This window comes from Pimephales promelas, chromosome 8 (genome assembly GCF_988280905.1).
Source record: "Pimephales promelas chromosome 8, fPimPro1.hap1.1, whole genome shotgun sequence".
Classification (NCBI taxonomy): Eukaryota; Metazoa; Chordata; class Actinopteri; order Cypriniformes; family Leuciscidae; genus Pimephales; species Pimephales promelas.
Window position 1 is genome coordinate 18,129,960 of NC_142776.1, and position 25,012 is coordinate 18,154,971.

The 25,012-nt window shown below is 40.7% G+C and overlaps 2 protein-coding genes across 2 annotated transcripts; both read right to left on the bottom strand.

The window, feature by feature from the left end:
* Positions 1-8,547: 8,547 nt before the first annotated feature.
* LOC120462404 (zinc finger MYM-type protein 1-like) lies at positions 8,548-12,174 on the bottom strand. The gene has a single exon (XM_039651034.2). It carries the CDS (start codon positions 11,301-11,303, stop codon positions 9,117-9,119), a length of 2,187 nt encoding a protein of 728 aa, XP_039506968.1. The 5' UTR covers positions 11,304-12,174; the 3' UTR covers positions 8,548-9,116.
* A 4,146-nt stretch (positions 12,175-16,320) lies between these two features.
* jpt1a (Jupiter microtubule associated homolog 1a) lies at positions 16,321-24,687 on the bottom strand. The gene is made up of 5 exons (XM_039691361.2): positions 24,480-24,687; positions 23,068-23,207; positions 18,089-18,195; positions 17,913-17,940; positions 16,321-17,493 (listed from the first exon to the last, which is right to left on the bottom strand). The coding sequence occupies exons 1-5, from the start codon at positions 24,533-24,535 to the stop codon at positions 17,348-17,350; spliced, it is 477 nt and encodes a 158-aa protein (XP_039547295.1). The 5' UTR covers positions 24,536-24,687; the 3' UTR covers positions 16,321-17,347.
* Positions 24,688-25,012: the final 325 nt, after the last annotated feature.

The following is a 25,012-nucleotide window of genomic DNA, read 5'->3' on the forward strand; positions in this document are numbered from 1 at the left end:
TTTCAAACTCAAGCCGTACTTTCAAACACTGTCCCCCGACTACATGCTCTACTTCACACGAGACTGGATTGATATTTTTTCTGAGTAAGATTGCTACACCTCAACTAGTGGTAGTCTTATGGCTCATTATCACCTTTCCTTCCCATTCCATCATCCATTCACTTTCATTTTTTATATCACTATGTACTTCTTGAAGAAACATAACATAAATTTTTTTCTGTCTCACCAATTCATAAAGTATTGCTCTTTTCCTAAAATCCCTTGCACCATTCACGTTCAGGCTGCCCATCCTTAAATTACTCATAAATAAATGAGAAAAAAAAGAGACTGAGCAAAACAAAAACAAGAACTTAACAAAGAAAAAGGAAAAATTAAAACACCTCCTTTTCATCATTTACCATATTGGATCTCACTTTATGAACTATTTTCTTTAACCTGTATACTTCTTGCTCTGTGAGACCCCCCAACCCAATTTCTTTCATTGACATCTTTGCAGACTCTATAAACAACTCACGATCTGGAAAAAACTCTAGTACTTGAACTCCCTTCATGCCTTTTGTACTCTGCAAAAAAGCTTTAATTTTTTCAAGGGTGTAAGCACTCCTCCCAGATCTTCTCAGAGACACTGAGTCAACTGAACTTACAGATTCACACTCACTTCCTGATACTGAATCATCTGAATTACTGTATTCAGTGTTAGGCATTGTTTCTTGAACCATCTTTTCCTCTGTCTGTTCTTCCTGAACCTGCTCCTTCTTAGCTTTTTTCCCTCTACTTTTTCCACTTGTTTTTCTCTTTAAAGTCGGTGTTTTAAACAGACTGTCATCCTCCGTCATATCAATATCTCTTGAGACATCTACAGGGCCAGCAGCATCATTTGCTCTTTCAAACTCCCTTTCTCCTACTGTTTCCTCATTACTCCTGCTTACAATTTTTGTTTGATTAGTTTGTTCACCATTCTCTAGCACTTCTCCACCTTTTTCCTGATTTTCATCCTCCACATTATCTTTCTGTCCCTCACTTTCAATGTTATTCTGTCCTGGATCATGTTCCACATTCTCAGGACACGAACGCGCAAGATGTCCTCCTTGTCCACATTTAAAACATTTCATTGTCTCTGATGTAGCGTAAATGACATAGTCAAAATCATCAATTCTAAACTTCATCGCGAGATTCAGCTCCGCACTCTCATTGTTCAGAATCATGTACACCTGCCGCCGGAAAGAAACAACATGCTTCAACTGTGCCGATTTGCAATTTAATGCGATTTTTTTAAACTGTGAAACAATTTTTCCGTGCCTGACCAATTCCCTTTGGATCACTTCGTCCTTTATAAAAGGTGGAACATTCGACAACAAAATCTTTTTCGCCGGTTGCATCAAAGGCATCACTGGTGTGTACGACTCATTCAACACAATTCCACTCGCGACTATTTCATTTACTTTGTTCACGTCATCTAGGAAAAAAACAAACGCACTGTTCATCCTAGATGCTGACAAAATACTCTTATACCCCACAACTTGAGCAACTGCTATGCTGCAGTCTTCTATAGAACAGCGTTCCGCGGGCGTGATTTTAATGCCATTCCTCCGCGTTAGCTTGTCAAACTGTATGCTCTCCGATGCTGCTGCCATCTCGGACAGCACACGCTGAGCAACAGCGACCTACTCTCCCTGACTCCAAAAAAAACCTCCACAAATACACCAACAACTTTGCCAAAGAAAGAAGAAAAGTTAGAAAACTCACACAGCCCGCAGGCCAGCACTCTCGCACTCCACACTCGTTCAGCTCAGACGCTCACGCATGCGCACAGAGAGAGAGAGAGAGAGAGAGAGAGAGAGAGAGGAGAAATGTAACAAAGTTTAATATTGTTTGTAAACTGTGTTTGAGAGAGAGGGAGGTGTTCAGAGAGTCTGTAAGATGTTAAGCTGTTATTTGTTTTATGGACTCAATGTTGAAAATTTAAAACATTTCAAACACTGTTGGCAGAAGTGAAAAATAAATAATTTTATGAAGTTACAAATTTGTTTGATTCCATGATGTATTTTACTGAACATGAGTATTTACAATGCAAATCCAAATTATTGTAATTTACTGGCAAATACTTATCTTGTCTTTTCACTTTATTAAGATCAGATTCTGCATGTAAAATTACAATAATAAGGTGACTTGACTTGCACTTGACTTGACCTACTACAAGACTTGACTTGACTTGACATAGCCTGTGACTTGACTTGACTTGCCCCCCCAAAAAATACTTGGGACTTACTTGAGACTTGACGGTTAAGACTTGAGACTTACTTGAGACTTGCACATGTGTGACTTGGTCCCATCTCTGGCTGTCAGATCCAAATATTGTCATTTTCTTTTATCAGCAACCAATCGTGAAAGTAAAAGGGGGGATTTAACTCTAAATGCGCGATCTCATTGGCTGATGCTAAATCTTTAAGGCCAGTTTTCTCATTCTCAAAGTCTGAAATCTCCACTTCAGTAGCACCTATAGAGTGCCGAAGTGATGACGTCACTTAGTAGGACAACCCGGAAGCTAGTGGCGCATGGGTTCCCTCGGTCGAAAAGCAATGCATTTTCCCCATAGACTTTTGAAAAATCGCAAAAAATAAGATCTGTGTTTAACAAAGGGTTATGGCCCTTACACGTTTTGTCTAGCAAGATAATCTTTACAAGTTAATCCAAAATTTATACATTTTGAAGCCTATATAAATATTTTAAAAAACACAATCAGACACAATAAAGTTTAAAAAACCACAAGCAGGTTATAACTGTGTGTTCTATGTCATAGATCAAAACGTGAAAATATTTAGAGGCTCTGTTCACCACAGACCTTATTTTAGGCGATTTAGCAAAAACCCATTCAAAAATCCCATAGGCTTTAGAGTGAGGGAACCGTAATGCTAAAATGCTAACTCATTTGCGCGTTTTGGCCTAGAGAGTGACGTCGTAACTTCGGCACTCTATAGAGAGCCTAAGTCCCGCCCCTCCGCTTCCGGCTCATGGGACCTTATTTCGGAAAAAATATGAATGGTGGTCAATGGAGAGAGACAACGTATCTTTTTATTCCGTCTGAACTGTGCCCTCAATTACACATATGATGTTTGTCAATTTAAAAGATAATTCTTAAAGTCAAAAACGTCGCAGACTCTTCTGTTTGTCATAAAACAGAAGAGTAACATTTAGTTTTATGTGAAAATCGCTCAATGAACTACATCTCCCGGGAAGCAAAACGAGATCCGCTGCTCGTGTATGTGCAGTCTGGTACAAAACACTCAGGTAGGACGGCATAACGTTACGATTATATTACGATTACAATGATGCATCATCAGTAAAGAAGTTCAGAGAAGATGTAAAGAGGACTCTGACAGGTTAGTATTTTCCCCCCATTTCACTGTATTTTAATTCCACTTTGACAATATAAATGATTAATATATAATTAAATAATATATAAAGTATATACTGTCTGCGTAAGGCCATGTCAAAGTTTAAAATCATAGTGAAATTAAGTTGCTCATTAACTCATAATTAGATTATGGTAATTTAGTCTGGATTTAATAGACAGGGTCACAAATGTATTGCAATATAATTGTATTATAAATTATTGTATAAATGTATAAATTGTTTTAAATAAATATATTATAAATAAAACATATTTTAATACATATTTCTTAAAGATGATGTCAGCAAAAGTCATCCTAACACTAATGCAATATTGTATTATGTTGTTTTTTTTAAGATATACTGATCTCAGCGGAGTGTGGCAGATGGTGAAGAAGCTACTCAGCAGACGAATGCAGATGATTCTACATCAAATAATTCTGAATTATACTAGAAATGTTAGAAGTGTACTAGAAATGTTATGTGGATTTATAGTATAGAGTGGTACAGTAATGTTGTGTACTAGAAATGTTATGTAGATTTACAGTATAGAGTGGTACAGAAATGTTATGTGTACTAGAAATGTTATATGGATTTACAGGATCGAGTGGTACAGTAATGTTGTGTACTAGAAATATAGAGTGGTACAGAAATGTTAGGTGTACTAGAAATGTTATATGGATTTACAGGATCGAGTGGTACAGTAATGTTGTGTACTAGAAATGTTAAGTGGATTTACAGTATAGAGTGGTACAGTAATGTTGTGTACTAGAAATGTTAAGTGGATTTACATTATAGAGTGGTACAGTAATGTTGTGTACTAGAAATGTTATGTGGATTTACAGTATAGAGTGGTACAATAATGGTGTGTACTAGAAATATTATATGGATGTATATAGTGGTACAATGAAATGATGTTCTGTGGACAAGAGCACTTAATACTGACAAATTGTAATAAAATTACTTTTAACACCACCTACTATGTGGCCTTTTTACCCTAAACTGATCATATTTTCTATAAGTAAGTTCAGTAAAAAAAAAAAAAAAAAACGATTTCTCTAAGTAAATAAAAGTAAATTAGGTAATCCGCCCTCAATGGTCTCGGACTCGACCGTCTCTGGTCTCGGACTCGACTCGGACTCGACTATCTATGGTCTCGGACTTGACTCGGACTCGACTCTCTCTGGTCTCGGTCTGGACTCGGACTCGAGTGAGTTGGTCTCGACTACAACACTGACGGTTCCCTCGCTCTAAAGCCTATGGGATTTTTGAATGGGTTTTTGCTAAATCGCCTGAAATAAGGTCTGTGTAGAACAGAGCCTCTAAATATTTTCACGTCTTGATCTATGACACAGAACACAGTTATAACCTGCTTGTGGTTTTTTAAACTTGACTGTGTCTGATTGTGTTTTTTAAAATCTTTATATAGGCTTCAAAATGTATACATTTTGGATTAACTTGTAAAGATTATCTTGCTAGACAAAACGTGTAAGGGTCATAACCCTTTGTTAAACACAGAATCACAGATATCATTCATTATTAATACAAAGTAGTCCGTTAGTATCCATAACTGACATAATCCACAGCAAAACTTCTGTGAATAGATACCTTTTTGATTTGCCTCGGGCATTGACTTCGGTTTGTTTTACCCTTCGTGGCCGGTTGCTATGCAGGTCACATGATTAGTGACGTAACGCCGACCAGGAGAATTCTGTAGCAGGTCGTACAGGTCCATGTTGTTGTCAAGTCGTTTCTCTATAATGTTGCTTGGTGTTGTAATTTATTCTCTCCCCTGTCACGGAGCCATCTGCGTCAGCACCAGACACCATCACTCCGCCCACTCGTTCTGGTTCCCCGGACTACTTATCATCCTCACTTGCCTGCCTCACCTGTCTCCACTTCCCAGTCCAAGCACCTGCATCATAAAAGACTCACTCTCTCAGTCCTTAACTGTCTGGTCTCGTTTTCACTACGTCTACAGACTCCATACTCGCTGAGTATAACCCGCCATCACTTACCTGCTAAGAAGCCTATCCTCCAGTCCGTGTTCGTCTGCTCCCGCCTCCAGTTCCTCTCCGGTCTCCGCCATTCCAGCCAGCTCTCCCACTCCATCCGGACCTACTAGAGATAAGAGATTCCTCGTCAGATTATCCCGCTGCCATTGAGTTCTCCGCTACTGCTTTACTCACCCACCTGTGATCATTGACTGTCTGTTTCAATAAACCCTGTGAATATTTACCCGTCTGTGTCCTTCTGGTTCGTGACAGAAGACCAGACCAACAATATGCTTCAACCTCCACCCAGCACTACTTCCGCGGCGAATCCGCCACCACCACCCGCCGTGCCCCGGACCAGCTCATCGACGCTCGCTACAGCCACCTCATCCACTTCTTCCACGTCTGCCTCTGTATGTCCCATGGCCCAACCAGCGCCCTTCGCAGGCGAGGAGGGGGGTTGCAGTGGCTTTCTATTGCAGTGCGAGCTCTTCATGGAAATTAATCCTTCCTCGTTCCCCACCGAGCGTTCCAAGGTGGCTTTCTTCATCTCACTGCTCCGTGGTCGAGCCCTGAACTGGGCACACGCCTTGTGGAAAGATCGCGGCCCCGTGACTCACACTTTCTCGGCTTTTTCCAATCATTTCATCGAGGTCTTCTCTCAGTCAGCGCACGCCATCTCCGTGCAAGATCAACTATATCGGCTAAGGCAAGGGAAATCATCAGTTTCTGCGTATGCTTTACAGTTCAGGACACTCGCCGCCACCTTGGGATGGAACGAGTCCGCTCTCATCACCGCCTATCGGCACGGGCTCAATCCCGATATACGACTGCAATTGCCATTTATGACGACACCGTTGGCATCGAAAGCATCATCCAACGATCCATCCGAATTGACCAACGCCACACTGCCTGCCAGCTAGATAGACTTGGGGTTGGAGATTGGCTGGCTTCACAAGGAAGTAGTTTCGTTCCTGGTGCTGGAGGGCTCCACTGCCGAGGTCATCCTGGGACGCCCCTGGTTAGAGGAACTCACCCATCGTTCAGTGGTCCACGGGGGAGATCCTGCAGTGGGGTAAAGGATGTTACCACCACTGTCTGCCCAGCATTCCGAAGCCCGCTCCACCGTCTTCCACTCCAGTCATGAAAGTATCTGTTGCCACCACCTCTGTAGAAAGCCCCCCCGTCGCACTCCAACCACATATCCCCGCTCCCTACCAGGCGTTCCAGGATGTCTTCGATAAACAACGGGCAACCATCCTACCACCTCATCGGCCATGGGACTGTGCCATCGACCTGCTGCCTGGGGTGGTGTTACCGCGAAGTAAGATCTATCCTCTGTCCATCCCCGAGCAGAAGGCTATGGAGGGCCTTTTTTAACCTCCTGGGCGTCACCGTCAGTTTGACTTCCGGCTACCATCCCCAATCCAACGGCCAGACTGAGCAGAAGATCCAAGAAATCGGGAGAGACCTGCGGTCATACTGCCACGACCACCAGGACTGCTGGAGCCGGTACCTCCCGTGGGCCAAGTATGCACAAAACTCACTCCGTCAAACCACCACCGGACTCACCCCCTTCCAATGCATCCTCGGTTACCAACCACCCCTGTTTCCCTGGTCTGGCGAACCCTCCGACGTTCCAGCAGTCCATCACTGGTTTCAGACGAGCGAGAGGGTCTGGGACTCAGCCCATGTTCATCTCCAGCGGACGGTTCGGAGACACAAGAGCCAGGCCGACGCTCGGCGCGCAACTACACCCCTATACCAACCCGGACAATTGGTCTGGCTCTCGACCCGGGACATCCGTCTCCGACAGCCTTGTCGTAAGCTGAGTCCCAAATTCATAGGTCCGTTCGCCATACAGAGGCAGATCAACCCCGTCACTTACCGGTTATCCCTTCCTGCTCACTACCGCATAGCACCCACTTTCCATGTGTCCCTCCTCAAACCCTATACTAATCCTCTCACTCCTTCCTCCCCAGGGTCTGGTGCTGCGGACGTGCCCCCTCCTCCGGTAGACCCAGAAGATGACAACATCTATCGAGTCCACGAAATCCTTGACTCCCGACGACGGGGCGGCCACCTGGAGTACCTCGTCGACTGGGAGGGGTTTGGTGTGGAGGAGAGATGCTGGGTGCACCGGGAGGACATATTAGACCCCGTTCTACTCCAGGACTTCCATACTGCTCATCCGGATCGTCCAGCACCCAGAGGCCGTGGTCGTCCCCGTCGTCGGTCCTTTCCGCCAGCTGGAGCTGGCCGTGGGGGGGGGAGGGGTACTGTCACGGAGCCATCTGCGTCAGCACCAGACACCATCACTCCGCCCACTCGTTCTGGTTCCCCGGACTACTAATCATCCTCACCTGTCTCCACTTCCCAGTCCAAGCACCTGCATCATAAAAGACTCACTCTCTCAGTCCTTCACTGTCTGGTCTCGTTTTCACTACGTCTACAGACTCCATACTCGCTGAGTATAACCCGCCATCACTTACCTGCTAAGAAGCCTATCCTCCGGTCCGTGTTCGTCTGCTCCCGCCTCCAGTTCCTCTCCGGTCTCCGCCATTCCAGCCAGCTCTCCCACTCCATCCGGACCTACTAGAGATAAGAGATTCCTCGTCAGATTATCCCGCTGCCATTGAGTTCTCCGCTACTGCTTTACTCACCCACCTGTGATCATTGAGTGTCTGTTTCAATAAACCCTGTGAATACTTACCCATCTGTGTCCTTCTGGTTTGTGACATCCCCATAGAGCCACTTTCCTTTTGCTTCACCCTTCTGCATTTGTTCTCAAGAAACTGTTCCTTATCGACAAAAATACAAACAAATATCAAGCTGCTCTCTCTCTCTGCCGCTATAGAGCATCACAGTCCCGCCCACAGTCCGAGAGAGCGCTGGTGCCGGAAGTAAATTTCCCATTCATTTCTCCCATTGACATTTTGTAAAATCCATATCTAAAGAGTATTAAAGAGATCATGTTTGAGGATAACCAGCTTCGGCTGAACTCATAAGCATACAACATATCATTTCGAGTGAAAAAACAGAGAAAATCCAAAAAAAGTCAAAGGTACAAGCCTGTGTACATATTTTCATTACCAAGCAAAGGAACTACTCCTCCCATAAACCACCGCGCCTAACTGAAGTCGACTGAAAGCCAGTGGCGCCTCCAGAAATTTTTCATAGGGGTGGCCAGATGGGGCCACTTAAAATCTTGGGGTGGCACACCAAAACTATAAACCATAATTTCACCATAATTTCAGAATATGATTCTACTGTTGTAGTAAATCGGCCTGTAGAAAACTATCAGAAAGACTTAAGGAAACTCCTACTAATATACTTTGGTTTATTGTGTTATATTTAATGTCACTAATGATATAATGTGCATAGACTAATTAAAGTACAGTACAGTTAACATTTTGCGGTGCACAACAATTTTGTTTTATTTTGCAATTATATTTGGCATTAAGTGTACATTTATTGCAAACAAAACAGTTACTGTGGAAAAGCAGATACTGGCAAATACAAATTAAAGCAAGGACAGAAAAAATCACATCTTTGCTTTATGTAACAGGACTTTCCCAACAGGGATCAATAGTCTGAATCTGATTACCAGGCTATACAGTATGTGTAATAAACATGTATATCTTTGGTTAATGTAAAACAAAAATAATTATTACTATTTCAAAAAGAACTTCCCAACAGGGACCAATAGTCTCTGATTCTGATTACCAGCCTTCAGAATAGCTTTATTCGCCTGTTGCTATGTTTTTTGGCAAACGCATCCACAAAGTCATCAAGATTAATGGCCCTAGCCCTTCTTGATTCTATACTCAGCACACCCAAATTGCTTAAACGCTCATCTGTCATGGTACTTCTCAAGGCAGTTTTGATTAACTTTAGCTTAGAAAAACTGCGCTCACAGGATGCAGTGCTCACGGGAAGTGCAAGTGCTATTTTGCACAGTTTAAACATTTGGTGGAAGACCTCCTTAAAAGGCTCCAAAAAAACAGTGAGCTCTATTAATGCCTTTGGTGTTTCCTGACCACTACTTTGCTTCCTCTCAAGAATACGCTTAAGCTGTGGGATCTCATATTGTAGATCCTCAGTACTGCAGTTGTATTGTGAGGCAAATGGAAACACTACATCTTTCTCACAAAATATGGTACTGCACGGATTCAAGGCCTGTATCCCTTTCATTATGACACAATTTTCTTTAGAAAATCTTCTCTTCACCTCAGAGAGAAGCACATCAATAACTGGAATGAATGAACCTGTCCGAAAGGACTCTTTATCTGTGCTCTCTTGTCTTTGAACAATTGGAGTGAACAAGTAATGGTCTTCAAGCAAAGAGCTTGGTCTGACCTGACGGCCTGAAGGTGTGGCACTGATGTTGCATTGCTCAGTAAGTGTTAAAATATTGTCCCAGATGTCATTAAAGAGAGAGCCCTCTCTGTAACTCTCCAATGTGTCAACAAGAGAGTCAACAAGTGTGACAGCTGTGCCCAAATCAAGTTGTGGGGACTGTAAAATATCTGACAGATATTTTATCTCACCAAGAACACTGGTGAATGTTACAAGGAGGCTAACAAACTTGAAATCTATTTGGGCTAATAAACCTCTTGCCTCCACAGCTCTGTCACCATTTTGCTCTTCTGATATTTCTTTTAGTAGACGTATGATGGCTGACAGTCTGTCTCTCACTGTCTTGCAAGCATTATACCTACATGCCCACCGTGTCTCTATCAGTCTTTGTAACTCTCTTGGGGCCCCCTGAAACATCTCCCTCTGTACCTCAAGCCATCTTTGGTGCACATATGACCCTGACACAAAAACATACAGTTTCTGCAAAAGAGAAAAGAAGCGATTAGCTTCAGGGATGCATTTCACACTGTCGACTAATACTAAATTTAAACAATGCGCATTGCAGTGCACATAAAAAGCTAAAGGGGCCTCTGATTTCATGCGTGCTTGCACACCTGTGTTTTTTCCGCTCATGACTGAGGCTCCGTCATATGCTTGCCCTACAAGGTGGTTTTTGTAGTCAAGACCATGCTTCTGCAAAATTTGAATTATTTTCTGTGAAAGAGCTGCAGCATCAAGACGCTGTGCTGCCTCAAAGGCAAGGAAGCTCTCACATACTGACCCATTGTAATAGTATCTTATTACAAAGGACAACTGTTCTTTTTTGCTTAGGTCTTTAGTCTCATCGACCAAAATGCTGAAAGCCTCACTTTGGGAAACTTCACTAGTTACTGAAGTGCGGACAATTTCAGCTAGACAGTCAATTATTTCATTTTGTGTGTCATGCCCAAGATATGTTGCATTTTTTTGACAAGTCATTTTTCTTTTGACTGTGGGATTGTGTTTGGCTAGCAGTCCCATAATAGCGAGAAAGTTTCCTTTATTCTCACCTTCTGATTCTTTATGTGGTCTCTGTGCTATGTTCTGCGTAGCTGTGAGAAGCAGGGTTTCTCCAACAACTTTAATGTACTCTCTATTTTCCTTCACTAATTTATTGTATTCCGCATTTAAAGAGGCTGAGAGAGAGGATGTGCTTGCAGCGGATTTTTCATACTCTGCCCATGCTAACATTGCATTAGTATGTGCTTCAGATTTGGCATGACCTAAAAATCCCCCATCTTTGAAGGTTGCCTTTTTCCAATGTTTGAACCCCTCTTCAGATGTAAATACTGAATCACCTGAAGAGGGGAGACTGAAGTGCCGGCAGGCATAACAGTAAGCAGAGTCTTTACTCTGAGAGTATTCCAGCCATTTATGTGTGGTGTACCAGTCTTTAGAGAAGCAGCGTCTTCTGTCCCCTTGATAGGTGCGAGGGAAGATTTTCAGATGTGGCTGCTTGGGCTGCTCTGCTCTTGACTGGGAGATATCTATAATGAAACAAAAGGCAAAATTTATTCTCATATTAAAGTAATAATGATAATAATGATAATATTAACAATAATAATAATAATCCCCTCTCATAATTATCAATCATAGCTGTAATAATGGCATTTCTATTCAGACTAATAAAACTCAACTACTAATATGAATCAAAAAGCTGCTTTAAGTGATTGTCAGATTTGTAATTTAATGGGAAACACACTAAACAAAACATTAATTTCTCCAGATGATGTTACTATCTAGGCTACCCATCAATTTTATTATTAGGGACACGTGATCATGACTTCACCTGTTGGTCCAGGAACACGTCTAACACCTTCTTTTGCCGTGTCCTGCCACGCTTCTGTGATCAATGGTGTTGACTGTCCCTGGGCTGCTGCTGTCTGTTCTTCCTCATCATTGTGTTCTGTCACTAATGCTGGCTGTGTATCCTTGACATGCTGCTCTGTCTGTTCCTGTGTATCCTTGACATGCTGCTCTGTCTGTTCCTCTCCTCCATCCTCCTCTTCCTTCTCCTCCTCACTATTACTAAGCCTCTGTCGCTCCCCTGCTATCTCTTTCACTCCTCCTTCTGTACTTTTCTTCTTAAAATAAGAAGAGATGTCTGTGGACTTTCTCTTCATTGTCTGAAAATGTACATAACATATACGAACAAGCTAACGACGTTAGCTAGATAACGTTAACTTATGTCAAAACGTGTCAAAGACACATCAAAGCTGCTGTAACAGTATACTGTAACCATTTCGCACTTAAAAATCACGACTCACGACACATAATTCCCCGTCTTCTTTTACTAAAGATATTTTTGACTTATTTACTTACCGGTAGTCTTTGTCTTCTTTCTTAACTTCTTTCAAAGAAAGACCGACAGCAGAGATGACGGGCACGCGCTGATGAGCTGTTGCTGTCTGTGCGCGCCACAGCGGCATGGACGGAGGGGGGCGGGGTTGGGTTCAGGGGAGTACTGGCTGTGTGTGCGATCGCTAGTCTAGCGCGGCTTGCCTGCTAGTGTGCCTTGCTGTGCATTAGGGATGAAATGTAAACTGAAGCTACTAAAATTTATACTGGCCAGTGGGGTGGCCAGTGGGGTGGCCAGGAGTCGACCAGGGGTGGCCACGGCCACCCCTGGCCACCCCCTGGTGGCGCCCTTGCTGAAAGCCACCGTGAAAGAGCCTTTTGAGCCATGAACTGCTCGTTGAACAAAGAAAAAGCATTAAAGCTGCAGTAGTGAGTTTTGAGAAAACGTTGACTTAGTCTGAAAATTTGAACAAGCACAACTACAGATCCCACCCCCTTGCTCTATGCTCTGCTGCGCTACCAGCCCTCCCTTGACAGCTCGTCCCCCACAGCAGAGCCGGTCGTGAACGCGCAGGCTAGTAAACAGGGCCACCGATGACGGCAGATAAACAGTTATGGCACATTCACTGATAGGGACTAAACGTCAACAATATGCTTTACATTGACTATGGCCTGCCCATACTTTGACTACAAACTTGTTTTTTTTCTCATCTAATATGTGAACACAATGAAAAAGTAATTTTGAACCTGGCTTTATCCAATAGATACAGTCGGTTGGTCTGGGAACGCCCCCGGGAACGCCCCGTCACGTGATGTGAATTTAGCCCGTGGGGGAAAACATTGCCTTGGCGCTCATTGAAATACATGGGACAATCATGCCGAAGAGTTGCTGTGTTGTTTTCTGTACCACCAATAAACGAACAAATTATAAATTGAACTTCTACAGCCTTTCTTACATACATACAGAACCGGATAGGAGGACAAAATGGCGAAATTAATCATATCTTATTAGATTACTGTGTGAGTAGAGATCCCTGTGTGATATAGTAGTAGATGTTTAACTCGTATTAGGCAGTGGGCCAGATTTGTCTGACGTTACATCCCTTACGAAAAAGAACTATAGTAATCCTATATGCTAATTAGTATTCTATAGTAGTGTATAATACTTCTGTGATGTTCTTTAATACCTCTATACTTCTAGGCTATGTCCCAAACTACTATAGTATTCCTATAGGATTAACGTTACTATAATATTTTGTCCTAAAATACTACAAGATTCCTTTAGTTGTTTTTCATAAGGGATGTCTCAGTCACATTGGCGTTATCAGCTGAAGGTTATCAGACTCTGCAGTCTGTGAGAATTCGGATAACTGTCAGCAAAGTCCCTCTGCAACTTCTACTGCTGATCACCGTTTTAAGGATTACTAGTTTGGAGTGAAGCATACATAGCCTACAATTGGTAAGTGACATTTTATGGACTTATAGTAACTTATACCAAAGTTGATTGAGCTTGGCTTGTGTTTCCGGTAGCTTCCGCAATGTCTTACCGTGTCTTACCTGGAGATTCAACCAGATAACAATAGTCTGGAAACGACTCCTCCGGCCATTTGGTTGGGTCATTGACCCAGTTTTTAATTAAATAAGGGCAATCATAACCTATTACAGTTCATTTTGCAATGTACCGTTGCCGGTCGGCAGGCATAAATGACTCGCAATATGACATTTTTGTCATTCAAATACATAAGATGGTCGTGCTGCTTTCCCCCACGCCGACCACGCCCCCCAACGATGACGCGTTGCCGACCGTATCATAATATGCAAATTAGTGCATATTTAAGTAGAGTAGATAATACCTCATTTGGATATTTATCTTAATATAGGTAATCAACTGGGAAAGTTTCATGTTGTTGATATCTGCTAGTTTTAAAAAATTACCCTATTCACATGTAGTGTCTCGCCTTAAAAGTGAACTAGGGCTAACGTTACTCCTTTAATTCCCGGCAAACAAATGTCGGCAATGATTCCTGGCTGCATGTCAATATCCATGGATAACTGGATCTTTAGTGAGTTAGGATCACACTAGTTATTGAGTCCAACATTTAGTTTAAATTGATAAAATTGTTCGTTTTAGTCGCATTTTTAGTCGGGAAAGTGACGTCAATGCATTCCCTCTTGTTCTCCTTTAAAGGTGCCTTCTGGAACTAAAAATCAAAAAATATTCCATATTCCATAACAGATGGGGGCAGTATACCTCCAGAAAATGTGTTGTGCCGCTGCCGCACGCACTCACGTCTTCAAACAACACAAACGAGCGCTGTTTTGCTCTCTTTCTCGGCATATTATTCAAATAATTTGACACGATAGTAAAAGGTCGGAAGACCGCAGTTTCACGTGGAGCATTTGGAGATTTTTAGAGATCAGAGACTAAATGAACAACATCTCAACACTAAATGATGAAGACCGACTCATAGACGCCTGTCTCAAAAACAAGCTGTTGCATTTCGACGATATGGGAAAATAAAAGCCTGCAGGCTATTATTTTAAGTTTACGGTATTCGTTTTGTTCATATTACACTTTTATTGTTAGTTTGAATTAATTTGACAGACAGCATTCGCTTATGTTGATCAACCTAGCGAAATTCAGAGCTGCCAGCTCTCACGCTTGTACATGTTACACCACAGATCCCTAGCGCACGTGAACCGATCATCTCTACTAGCTAATGGAAAAAGAACCCGAACACTGTTGAAAGATACAGTATGCTACAACTTACCAAAATGTATTCCTCATGCATAATGTCGACCAATCATTTTTTGAACTCTTCCCTGAACTGAAATGTAGTAGTGGGCTGTATTTCCACACGACTGACATCAGGTTCAAGTACACACACAAGCCGGCGCTAGCGCGACTCACTCGTGTACTGCAGTTTGGCTGGTGGTAATGTTGCCCGGCCGCATACCGCCTCCCATGGCCGGAACTGGTATTAGGACACCTACCGGGCCGGGGCTAGTCATTTAGCATGCTAATTTAGGTTTATATCTCGGCAGCACTATAACTTGTCAGTTTTTTAATTACATCATTGCACTTATTTCTTCTCATTCTTTTGATGCGTGTAGCTCATTTTTTGGATATTTTTACCTCAATTATTACATATGCCACCTTTAACATGTTTGATTTAAAAACTCTTTTTAAAAAAATGCATGTTTTGAATTTAATAAAAATGAATTTGAAGTTCCATATTTCTTCATCTTGAAAACTTGAATCTGTGCTTTTAAAAACAGGATAGGCCTATTTGCAGTCTAAGAAATCAGGGGAAAAAAAGGAATAAAAAAGCTGTTTGAATAAAATAAAAGCTGTTTGAAATAGGCTAAATGTTTATAAAATTCAAATTCAAATCTACACAATTCAAATTCAAATCATTTTGTCATAGCTATTATACTAATCTCCATAAACACCTGCCTAAATCTGCCCCCAAACAACATGCTAAAACTAAAGCAAATACTAGGGAGGAGTAGGCCTATACTCAACTAATAGCCTATAGCCTATTTATTTGAGAGAGACGGATTCGGACAGGGGTTGTCGCTTTTGCAGTCTTGTGAGAATAGTTTGTGTTGTGAGTGCTATACTGGCAGATGCAGACAGTAAGATGATTTTTTTTCTCTTGAACTCTGTCATGGAAACTAGCATGTATAAACCTAAATCAAACAACTTAAAAATAAATTAAAATTGTATTTATTTGTATGAGTTGAGATTACGCCATAGCCACATTGAACCCATTGAAACGCCAATGGTTTGGAAAATTAATGGATGAATAGTTCATATCATCTGTGGGCGCCATCTTCTGGCAAGACGCGGGAATTCATTCGATGGCTAGCTCACTGTGCGTTAGGTATTCTCTCTAGAGGTGTTGAGTGCTGTGCATAGACATAAAATAGATATGATATTGTATTTTACATGCTATGGCTTAGAACGCAAGGAGCAATCCAGTCATAGATCAGTAATCGTGTTTGTGATCAAAGGCTGCTTTTACTTTCACTTAGCTATATGTTATGTAAACACACCAACTGAAAAGGTAATAATACACTATTATATTATATATAATAGCCTATTATGTTACGCTTAATAATACAATAGTTTGTGTATATGGAGAATTTGAAGAAATACTGGTAAAGTCATTTACTTAAGTTGGACGGCAGAGACATTTGTATCTATTCTCAGGGCAACACAGACAAAGACAATATATATATATATATTTTTTTAATTTGAGAAAACCTCATGTACATTTAAAAAAAATGAACACTCTATTACACACTTCCTCCAAGAAGTTAAAGAACAATACAGCACCTTTTTGGCATACGTCAAAAATAACAAGGCAATAACTTTCTATCTTGTTGGTGAATATGGAATACTAGTCTTGATGAATGATTAGATAAAATGGCTTTACACTGTGGCTGTTGTTTGTATTTTTGTACATATTTTATAACTTTGTTTTGTAACAAACCCAAATAAATATTAGCTTGCTCACATGCACCTTTTCTGGCACAGAAAAGTCACTTTAGTGACTATAAGGTAACACAGTATTTCATTGCACTCTCATGTTGTTGCTCTGCCAACTCTAACCACACCACCTGAATGTACAGGCAATGATTTATTATGAAACTGTTAAACCTCATTGCATTTTTGTTGTTCTTTTGTAAACATCTCTTCAGCATTCAGTATATCAGTGAAGTACATCAACTACAAATGTTTCAGCTTTTTTTTTTTTTTCTCCGCAGTGATGAATGTTAAAATGTGTGTTTTAACCAGCAGGTCTGAGGCACCACAATTTGGGCGCCACAGTTCATAAAGTGCTGACAAAAACTTAATACAGAAAAACGGAGACAAACACTGAATCAGCGAGACATTTCTTAGGCTCATGTGAATGAAGTTTAACCTCCTAAATGGTAATGTTGAGAACTTTGATGGGATATTTTGGCCTATGGTTTGTAGTATCTGAGAGTAGCAGTGCATACGCAGGATTTGTTTTTTCCTAAGGGATCTTTAGTCGACGCAAGACTGAGAGACCAACACTCAAGACATTCTTTGAATGAATCAAAGCTCAGAGATTTGTGGCACACCTCTCTGACTAAATTGCCCTGATCTGAATCAGTTCTTTGTGGCTTATGAATACAGTTATGCAGAGGATGAGCACTGAATACAGAACAGCACATTTACTCTGAGATGCTCGTTTCACATGGGCCCAGATCTTATCCTTAAGTGCAGCAAATCTTTAGCCTAAGATGAGAGAAGATTTGCCCCCTGGTGGGTTTCTACGGCCAGAAGGAAGGCCAGCTGCAGGCTGCTCTGTTGCAGAGAGGCAAGGTGGAGCTGGTGTGTCATGCTGCTCCTCAACAGCTTTAGGTTCTTCTGTGCTATCTGTGAACATAATAATAATTAATTGTCAGATCATTTTATAACATTTAAATAAAAATAAACGGAAAGAATTTTTTTTTGTTCTATTATATTTTTGCCACATCAGTTACTCTCACCCTTGTGAGACAGTGAGAGTAAGACAAACGTGTCCATGACAAATCAATATTTTAATGATTTTTTTTTTTATCAAATTACTCTAATTACACTGGTTCATATAATTTTGAAAACCCTTTATATATTTTTACAAACTGAACTAACTCGTCATAAAAAGATTAAATTATTGGAAATGTATTACTTTATGCCTTCCAAAAAAAATCTTAAAATGAAACTAACTAAAAACATGCTCATAATAGGTTCATGTCATCGTGTTAAATAAAAAAGTGTTGATGATGCAAATTTAAATGAATGGTTAGAACACTTACCAACATTGACTGAGTCTTCATCACCATTCTGTGCAAAAATAAAGCATGTTCTCAGTAATAGATTAAAAAAAAACATTTACAAATTATGCAACCACTTTGAAGTCAGTCTGAACTTCGATCCAAGGTCACACGTTTGTTTTCACTCATTAATGACTGAACTTGTCTCTATAACTTACCACAGGTACATTGTCGAGTGTGGTGCTACTTTGGTTGACTGGTTGAGCAGTACACCTTCTGAGCGGGGCAGATGGCTCTCCACACAACACACCTGTAGGTTTCCCACCTTTCAAACAAATAAGAACTGTAAAAGTATCTGTGCATTGAGCTCATAAACAATAGAGGATACTTGCAGCCCAGACATACAAGTTGTATTTTATTTTTTGTTATGCATGAAAATATGTTAAAGAGCATTTTAAGCAAAACAATGTTCTGTAAAGAAGTGACATTAGTTATCATTTTTAATTTTATTCAATATCAATATCATTTGTTTTAAGGTGCAGTAAGTAATGTTGACAGCTAGTGGTTGAAATTGGTACTGCAGTCCAATTCAAAACACTATCACATTTTAACATGACTCTAGACATAGATCTTTTTAGATGGATGCTGAGGCTTTTTAGGTTGGGTAGATTCTGCCATCTCTGTCCCAGTTCATTTGCGGTCTTCCAAGGCTGCAATATGTTGTGTTTTCCGCCAAACCGTCACGGAGCACACATTTCAAAGTAGAATAACTGGCTGATTTATTATTTTTCAGGGAAACAAATATTTAAACTTAGCATGTTTCATAAATATCTGTATTTGTATGCTTTAGTACGGTCAAAAAATTACAGACAGCACCTTTAAGAATTAGCAAGACTAAGCAAGTTTTTAAATGTGGAACTGAAACACATTCAGCATTTGGTTGCTCATTATCACACATGCTAAAGTGAGTCACATAAAGTTATTGTTGCTTCCACCAGCAGCTTAAGTCTGAAACAAAAAAAAAACACACACATTTAAAGCAGTGCATACTCATAAAACCATAATTTAAATATTTCTTAATTTCTCAAAGGTTTAGTCATCCCAAATGCAAGGGAATAAAGGGCAGTACACACCAGGACGAATATCGGCGTGAGTTATTTGCCAGGGTTTTTCAACGTGTCTTTTGTTTTCACACCCAGACGATTTTCGTTGATGATGACCCGAGTGAACAGACAAATTCATTCCCTGACATTAGATGGAGCTTAATGTAAAACAGAAATAGTCCTATTTTGTACTCGCTGTCGCATTTGTCATATGCATCTACCTCGTCTTATTTCTTAGGCAGTGTAGACGCTACTTGGCGTATATATTCTCCGTTACGTATGTGTTTGGCAAGACCGTTTTGTGTTTGAGCGCCCCCAAGTTGTGTTATACTGTAACTTCAGAAGCTAGACACGAGAACAAAAGCTACCAATCTCATTGGTTGGATAGCTTTTGACGTGGCATGTCAAACCAAAAAAACGAACCCGAGGCGTTTTTTAAAAAATGACGCTGTTATGCATTTGCGGGGTTTTTTTTGCGTCGGCTGTGCACTCTCAAATTGGCGCCCTTTGTTTAGTCACAAGCATAGACTGTAAAAAAGATGGACGATGCTCCTCCGCTCTTTTCCATCGGAGAGAACTGAAGCCGCCAATGTCCCGATATGGCGCTGACATCTTGGGACTTGAGTCTGCGCACTTTGCGTTTTCGGGACCAGACATGCGCAGTCGTGAGCAGGAAGTAAAGCCGCGAAATCAAGGCCGTGCCCTCACCCTCGCTGAATCTTTTGAATTTTTTTGGGTTCATTGGGGTTGCTTGTGGGTTTTGTAATCTTCTTGGTTAATTGTTCCCTGCGTGTTAATCCTCTTCCCAGGTGTTTCTCATTGACCACACCCTCTCGTTATCATGTTAGCTTATTTAAGCCTGTGTGTCTTGTGTAGTCTTTGTGAGTGCTTAAAGGAGAACTCCGGCGAACAATGAACCTTTGGTCTAATAAAACGTCGGTACCTAGTCAACCATTCTCTGAGTTTTGTTTTCATGATAATCGAATGTAAAGAGTTTTATCTCTAAAAACTGTTTAGCGTATAATGCTAGTAATGGGGGCATTGAGTAAGTAAAAAGAAATCGCTAGTTTATACCACTAACAAGGCTCAAAATAGCCCCACACTCACACAGTAACATAATGAGGCTCCATACATGCAAAACGAAGCATTGAGAACTTTGTAAGTGTACAGACCGTTTAATAAGAAGATACTTTATGAAGACAGTTCACTTCGCGTATACAGACAAGAGCCATCTTAAAAAATAGTCTCGGTAAGTCGATCCCTGAACGCCATTCATACAGTTCAGAAGTTCGTTGAACTTCTTAGAGTTCAGATCACTCAGCACGACGTTCGTGGTTCGATTTATCGAGACTATTTTTTAAGATGGCTCCTGTCTGTATACGCGAAGTGAACTGTCTTCATAAAATATCTTCTTATTAAACGGTCTGTACACTTACGTATGTATGGAGCCTCATTATGTTACTGCGTTAGTGTGGGGCTATTTTGAGCCTTGTTAGTGGTATAAACTAGCGATTTCTTTTTGCTTAGTCAATGCCCCCATTACTAGCATTATACGCTAAACAGTTTTTAGAGATAAAACTCTTTACATTCGATTATCATGAAAAGAAATTTCAGAGAACGGTTGACTATGTACCGATGTTTTATTAGACCAAAGGTTCATTGTTCGCCGGAGTTCTCCTTTAATGTTTGTGAGCTGGTTGTTCTGTCTGGAGTTCACATTTCTGTAGTTAAGAGTTTGTATTTTTAATAAATAATGCAAATGGATCCTACTCTCTTGTTCACTTCAACCGGCCGTGACACTTTGTCTCCAATGATGTCCGCTGATTGCAGTACCTCGTTAAAATAAGGTAAATACCACATAGTCAACATTATGAAAAAAGTCCGCTGGTGCTTCAGCAGTGACTACTTCTCACAGACAATCAATCATGATGACAGTCAATCACGATGTCACAGCACCGTGTTTAAAGCATCAAATAACTAACTAAATACAAACTTATTTTAAAAACAAACATTTGAAATTACACAAGCATCATATAAACTACAGTAAATGACAGAAACTATCTTTGGAAAAAGGATATGTGAAGTGTATTTTAATTGTTTAGTTGGTCTCACGTCCCGTTGAATAACGTGGGGAGGCGGGGGTTATGACCTATACTAGGACCGGTCACAGGGGGGCGATTGAGACGTTTTGGCTTCACTTTTGTGGGCTTGTGCGGCACGCTTGGTCACGAAGCGTTAAACGTCGGTGAATATCGCGAGCGAAATTTTGCTCCGGTGTGAACAGAATTTGCCCCCGTGTGAAAAGGGGTGGTTTATTGCTTTTTTTCTTTGCATGATTGTGTTTAATGTGGTGTATATGTATTTAATGTTAACATGTATTCAAGGTTTTTCTTTTTTTAAAAGTCTTATTTTTCATAAATTATACCTTCACTGTAAGCCGCTTTCTCCTCCGTCATTTGAACGACCGGTTGACTTCCTGAGTCTATGAAAACACTCCCTCAGAAACAGGCAGTGGGCTCAGATTGGTTAGTTTGGGCCGGTGTGTTGTGATTGGCTAAACTGTAGTGCACGTTGTCCAGAAAATTCACGGCCATTACCTTTACGGGCGAAGTTGCATGTGTTGTTCCTGTCAAATGTAAATAATGGTGTCGATGCTGCAGTATCAGTATGAGCCAGAATCAGACCCGGAAAGCGGCAATGAAGAGAGTCAAGCAGAACCTCACCACACACGGCTCTTACAAAACGTTTCTGAATGGTAATTTGCCCTTTATTTTTTAACTTTATACACGTTTGTCTTACACAAAATAAGTAGCATCGAACTAACTGGCTACTATATACAAAAACAGCGTTGGCTGGCACTGGTTTACGTTCTTGATCAAATCGAAAAATAACACCATAAAGTATATATACATGAAAAATACATTTACAATATTAGTACATATACAAAATTCAGGTCCAAAATGTATGTACGCATTTGTTGTAGACACAAAATAGCATAACTAGCCTAGTGGCTATAAAGCCAGTGCTAGCATTTGATAAAACTAAAACATTATATCTGAAATTATACATGCAAATACATTTTAAAGGGTAACTAAACCCCTGGTCAGAGCCTGACTCCACCCACTGGCAATATTTGAAAAAATGCTGGAAAAGTGGGAAGAGCCCAGCGGAGGGGGGCGTGCACCTGAGACGCATCTCTTTGTATGAAACTTGCCTATGTCACCAACAACCGCTGTGTCATGTACCACCGCAAACATCCAATAGGAAAATTCAACTGCAGTAGCCACCGTTCAACCTGAAGAGGGCAGCACTCAGACGTTTTTACACCATATATTGTAGAAATAGAACACTTTATAAACAAATGCCAAAAAAGTTACTCGAATCAATGACTGGTATTAATAAAGATCCATTCTTACAGATCATTAACTAAAAAAAGTTGGTTAAGTGTTTAGTTACTCTTTAAATGATTAAGTCTTTAGCCTACTTACAGGTTGTGGCCCAACAACTGCTGCCACTGGTTTTTAAGTTGGAACTGCTTCATGTTTTAGTAATAGTTTCTTGTTGAATCCGGCATTGAATTCGTGAAGATTCTGGAAGCTGTTTTTCTTAAAATGCGCAGCACAGAGAGCTAAATTGCGATCGTCATTTTCAGGAACATAATCAAATATAAATTGTATCCATTGGTGACGAACTACAACGTCCGTGGGAAGCCCGAACACAGAAGACCTGACAGCTGTGTGAAAATAAAACACTTTCCACTTTCGAGCCTCAGAAATATGGCCATGCCCTTTTTTGCATATGGGTTGAGGGTTGATGCAAATGTATGGGTTAGTGACGCCTAAAACCTGTTGTAGTCCCATTCGAGTCGTTTTTGTAGGCATTAAACTTCCTGATTTTTAAAAGACGATATCTCTACTTACATTGAACTTTCAGCGCTGCAACTTTGCAGATACTGTTCATGCACCAACAGCAACATGACAAACTATTTAAAATGAAAATAGTGAAATCGCAATCAACCACCCCTGTAACACTGCCTAGAAAACTATTAAAAAGTAAAAGATGAGACAGGAATCATTAATAAGAAAAATCAGCACCTGGTGGATTGTTCCTCCGATGGGCATGCGGGTCCTCGGGTTCAGCAAATATACTAGATGCCATTTTGTGTTTTTTCACAGATTTGTCTTCATCGTTGCCAAAGCAGATGTTTGAACCTCCACCAGGTGGACGCAGCACTCTGAGATAGAAACCACAGAAATTTTAAAAATAGGTTGTCATATGCAACTTTTTTAACTGATCAGCGATCACTACTTGTCCTTATGTGCATTACCTACATTTTAAAAGTTTTTTTTGTGTGTGTGTTTTTGGTGGGATACAGTTCTTGACTGTTTGTTTTGTCACATAGTGTAGGCTATACCCCAACATTGCACAGGTGTTGTGGGCAACATCAATCCAAAATGACAGACCCATGAGGGCCACATAGAACAGAATAAAACAACAGAATGTTGAGTAAAATTAAGTGATTAAGCAGAGTTTGCCTTTAATAAAGAAAGAAAAAAGAAACCTTGTGGCTTAAGATTTTCTTTTTAAATGAAAATGTAAGAATTTGTGCAGACGTAAGATGTATGTATTCCTAATTGCACATGTACATTTATTATTTGAATTTGATTTATTCTACTACTATTCAGTAAATGAAAATATTTTTTCATTTCTTATTGCTAAGACAGCTTGAATTAACTTATGAGCTGATATTGTTTTAAGCATGCTGAAATCAATCTCACTCAAAATCCATCCACCAGTTAGACTGAAAACTGAAAACAGGGAGCGTATAATTCTTTACTACAGCAGCTGAACCGCACCCAACCTTAACCACACGCGCGCGCGCGCTCAAGCATCCTCGTACTGAGAAAGCGTGGTGAGGGACTCTTCAAATGTACGAACGACTGATACAGTGCAGTGAATAGCCTACGATGTTTTAATAACTCAACAATTCATTAATTGTGTGGCTGTCCTTTTGAAAATACTGCAGCCAGAGGCCGCAAGCGAGTTGCCAACCTAGACAGAATTTTGGAGCACTGTGCATTACTAAGACTTGGAAAGCGACCGCATGTCTCAAAAAATGCTGCACGCGCCTCTGTTGTCTCTCAAAAAAAAGCTGTCTTCAGACACTGCCAGGGAAGCACATGTCAGTGCAATAAAGCAGGCATGTATAAACCAAAATCCTGCCTTTTTAAAATCCAATACACTTTGCCTTTGAGCTACGAGGTACCATTTTATCCCCAAAAAGCAATGTTTGTTCCGAAGATGGTGCTCATTCTCATCAGCATCGCCATCCGTTTTTTAAAACAATATCGTTCAGCTAAAGAATAATTGTCTTTTGTCAGTGATATGTCATCTCATATAATGTTCTGAGATACCATAGCCATTTATCTTAAATAATTTGCTGTTTTCTACAGCCTAAACCGCTTGAGTATTGTTATCCAATAGAGATATTCTATATTATAAGAACCTGGAGCTGCTCCTCCCGGTCGGATCCATGCCTTGATAAGTGGTGGTGGTTGTCATCTGGAACACTCAAAGCTTCTGTTCACTGCTTTTCCCACAATATATTCCACAGATTATTGTCATCAAGCCACAAAGAGCGTCTCCTGCTCAGGTCATCAGTCTCTAGTGCTGAATCTGCGCTCCGGTACACGCCCATTAGACGCGATTAATACTGCACTTCTACAGATCCGCCACTGGAGCGGCGCCAGAGAGTACTTACAAACACTTGTGTAACCATCCTATGGTAACCATACAGTTAGATTAGATTTAATTTAGATTAAAACCTGTCTACATTTGAAGGACTCATACAAAACTATATAGCAAACCTTGACTCATACTAGTGATAAGGGTAAATTGTACATGTTTTATTTATATTTTATCTGAAATATTTAAGCTTCTAGAGAGCAGTACTAAAAAGAAAATATATATATTTAAACTTTGTCAATTTCCCATTACCACCCTATTAAAAATGTACACCCCATCTCCTATTTGTGTTGC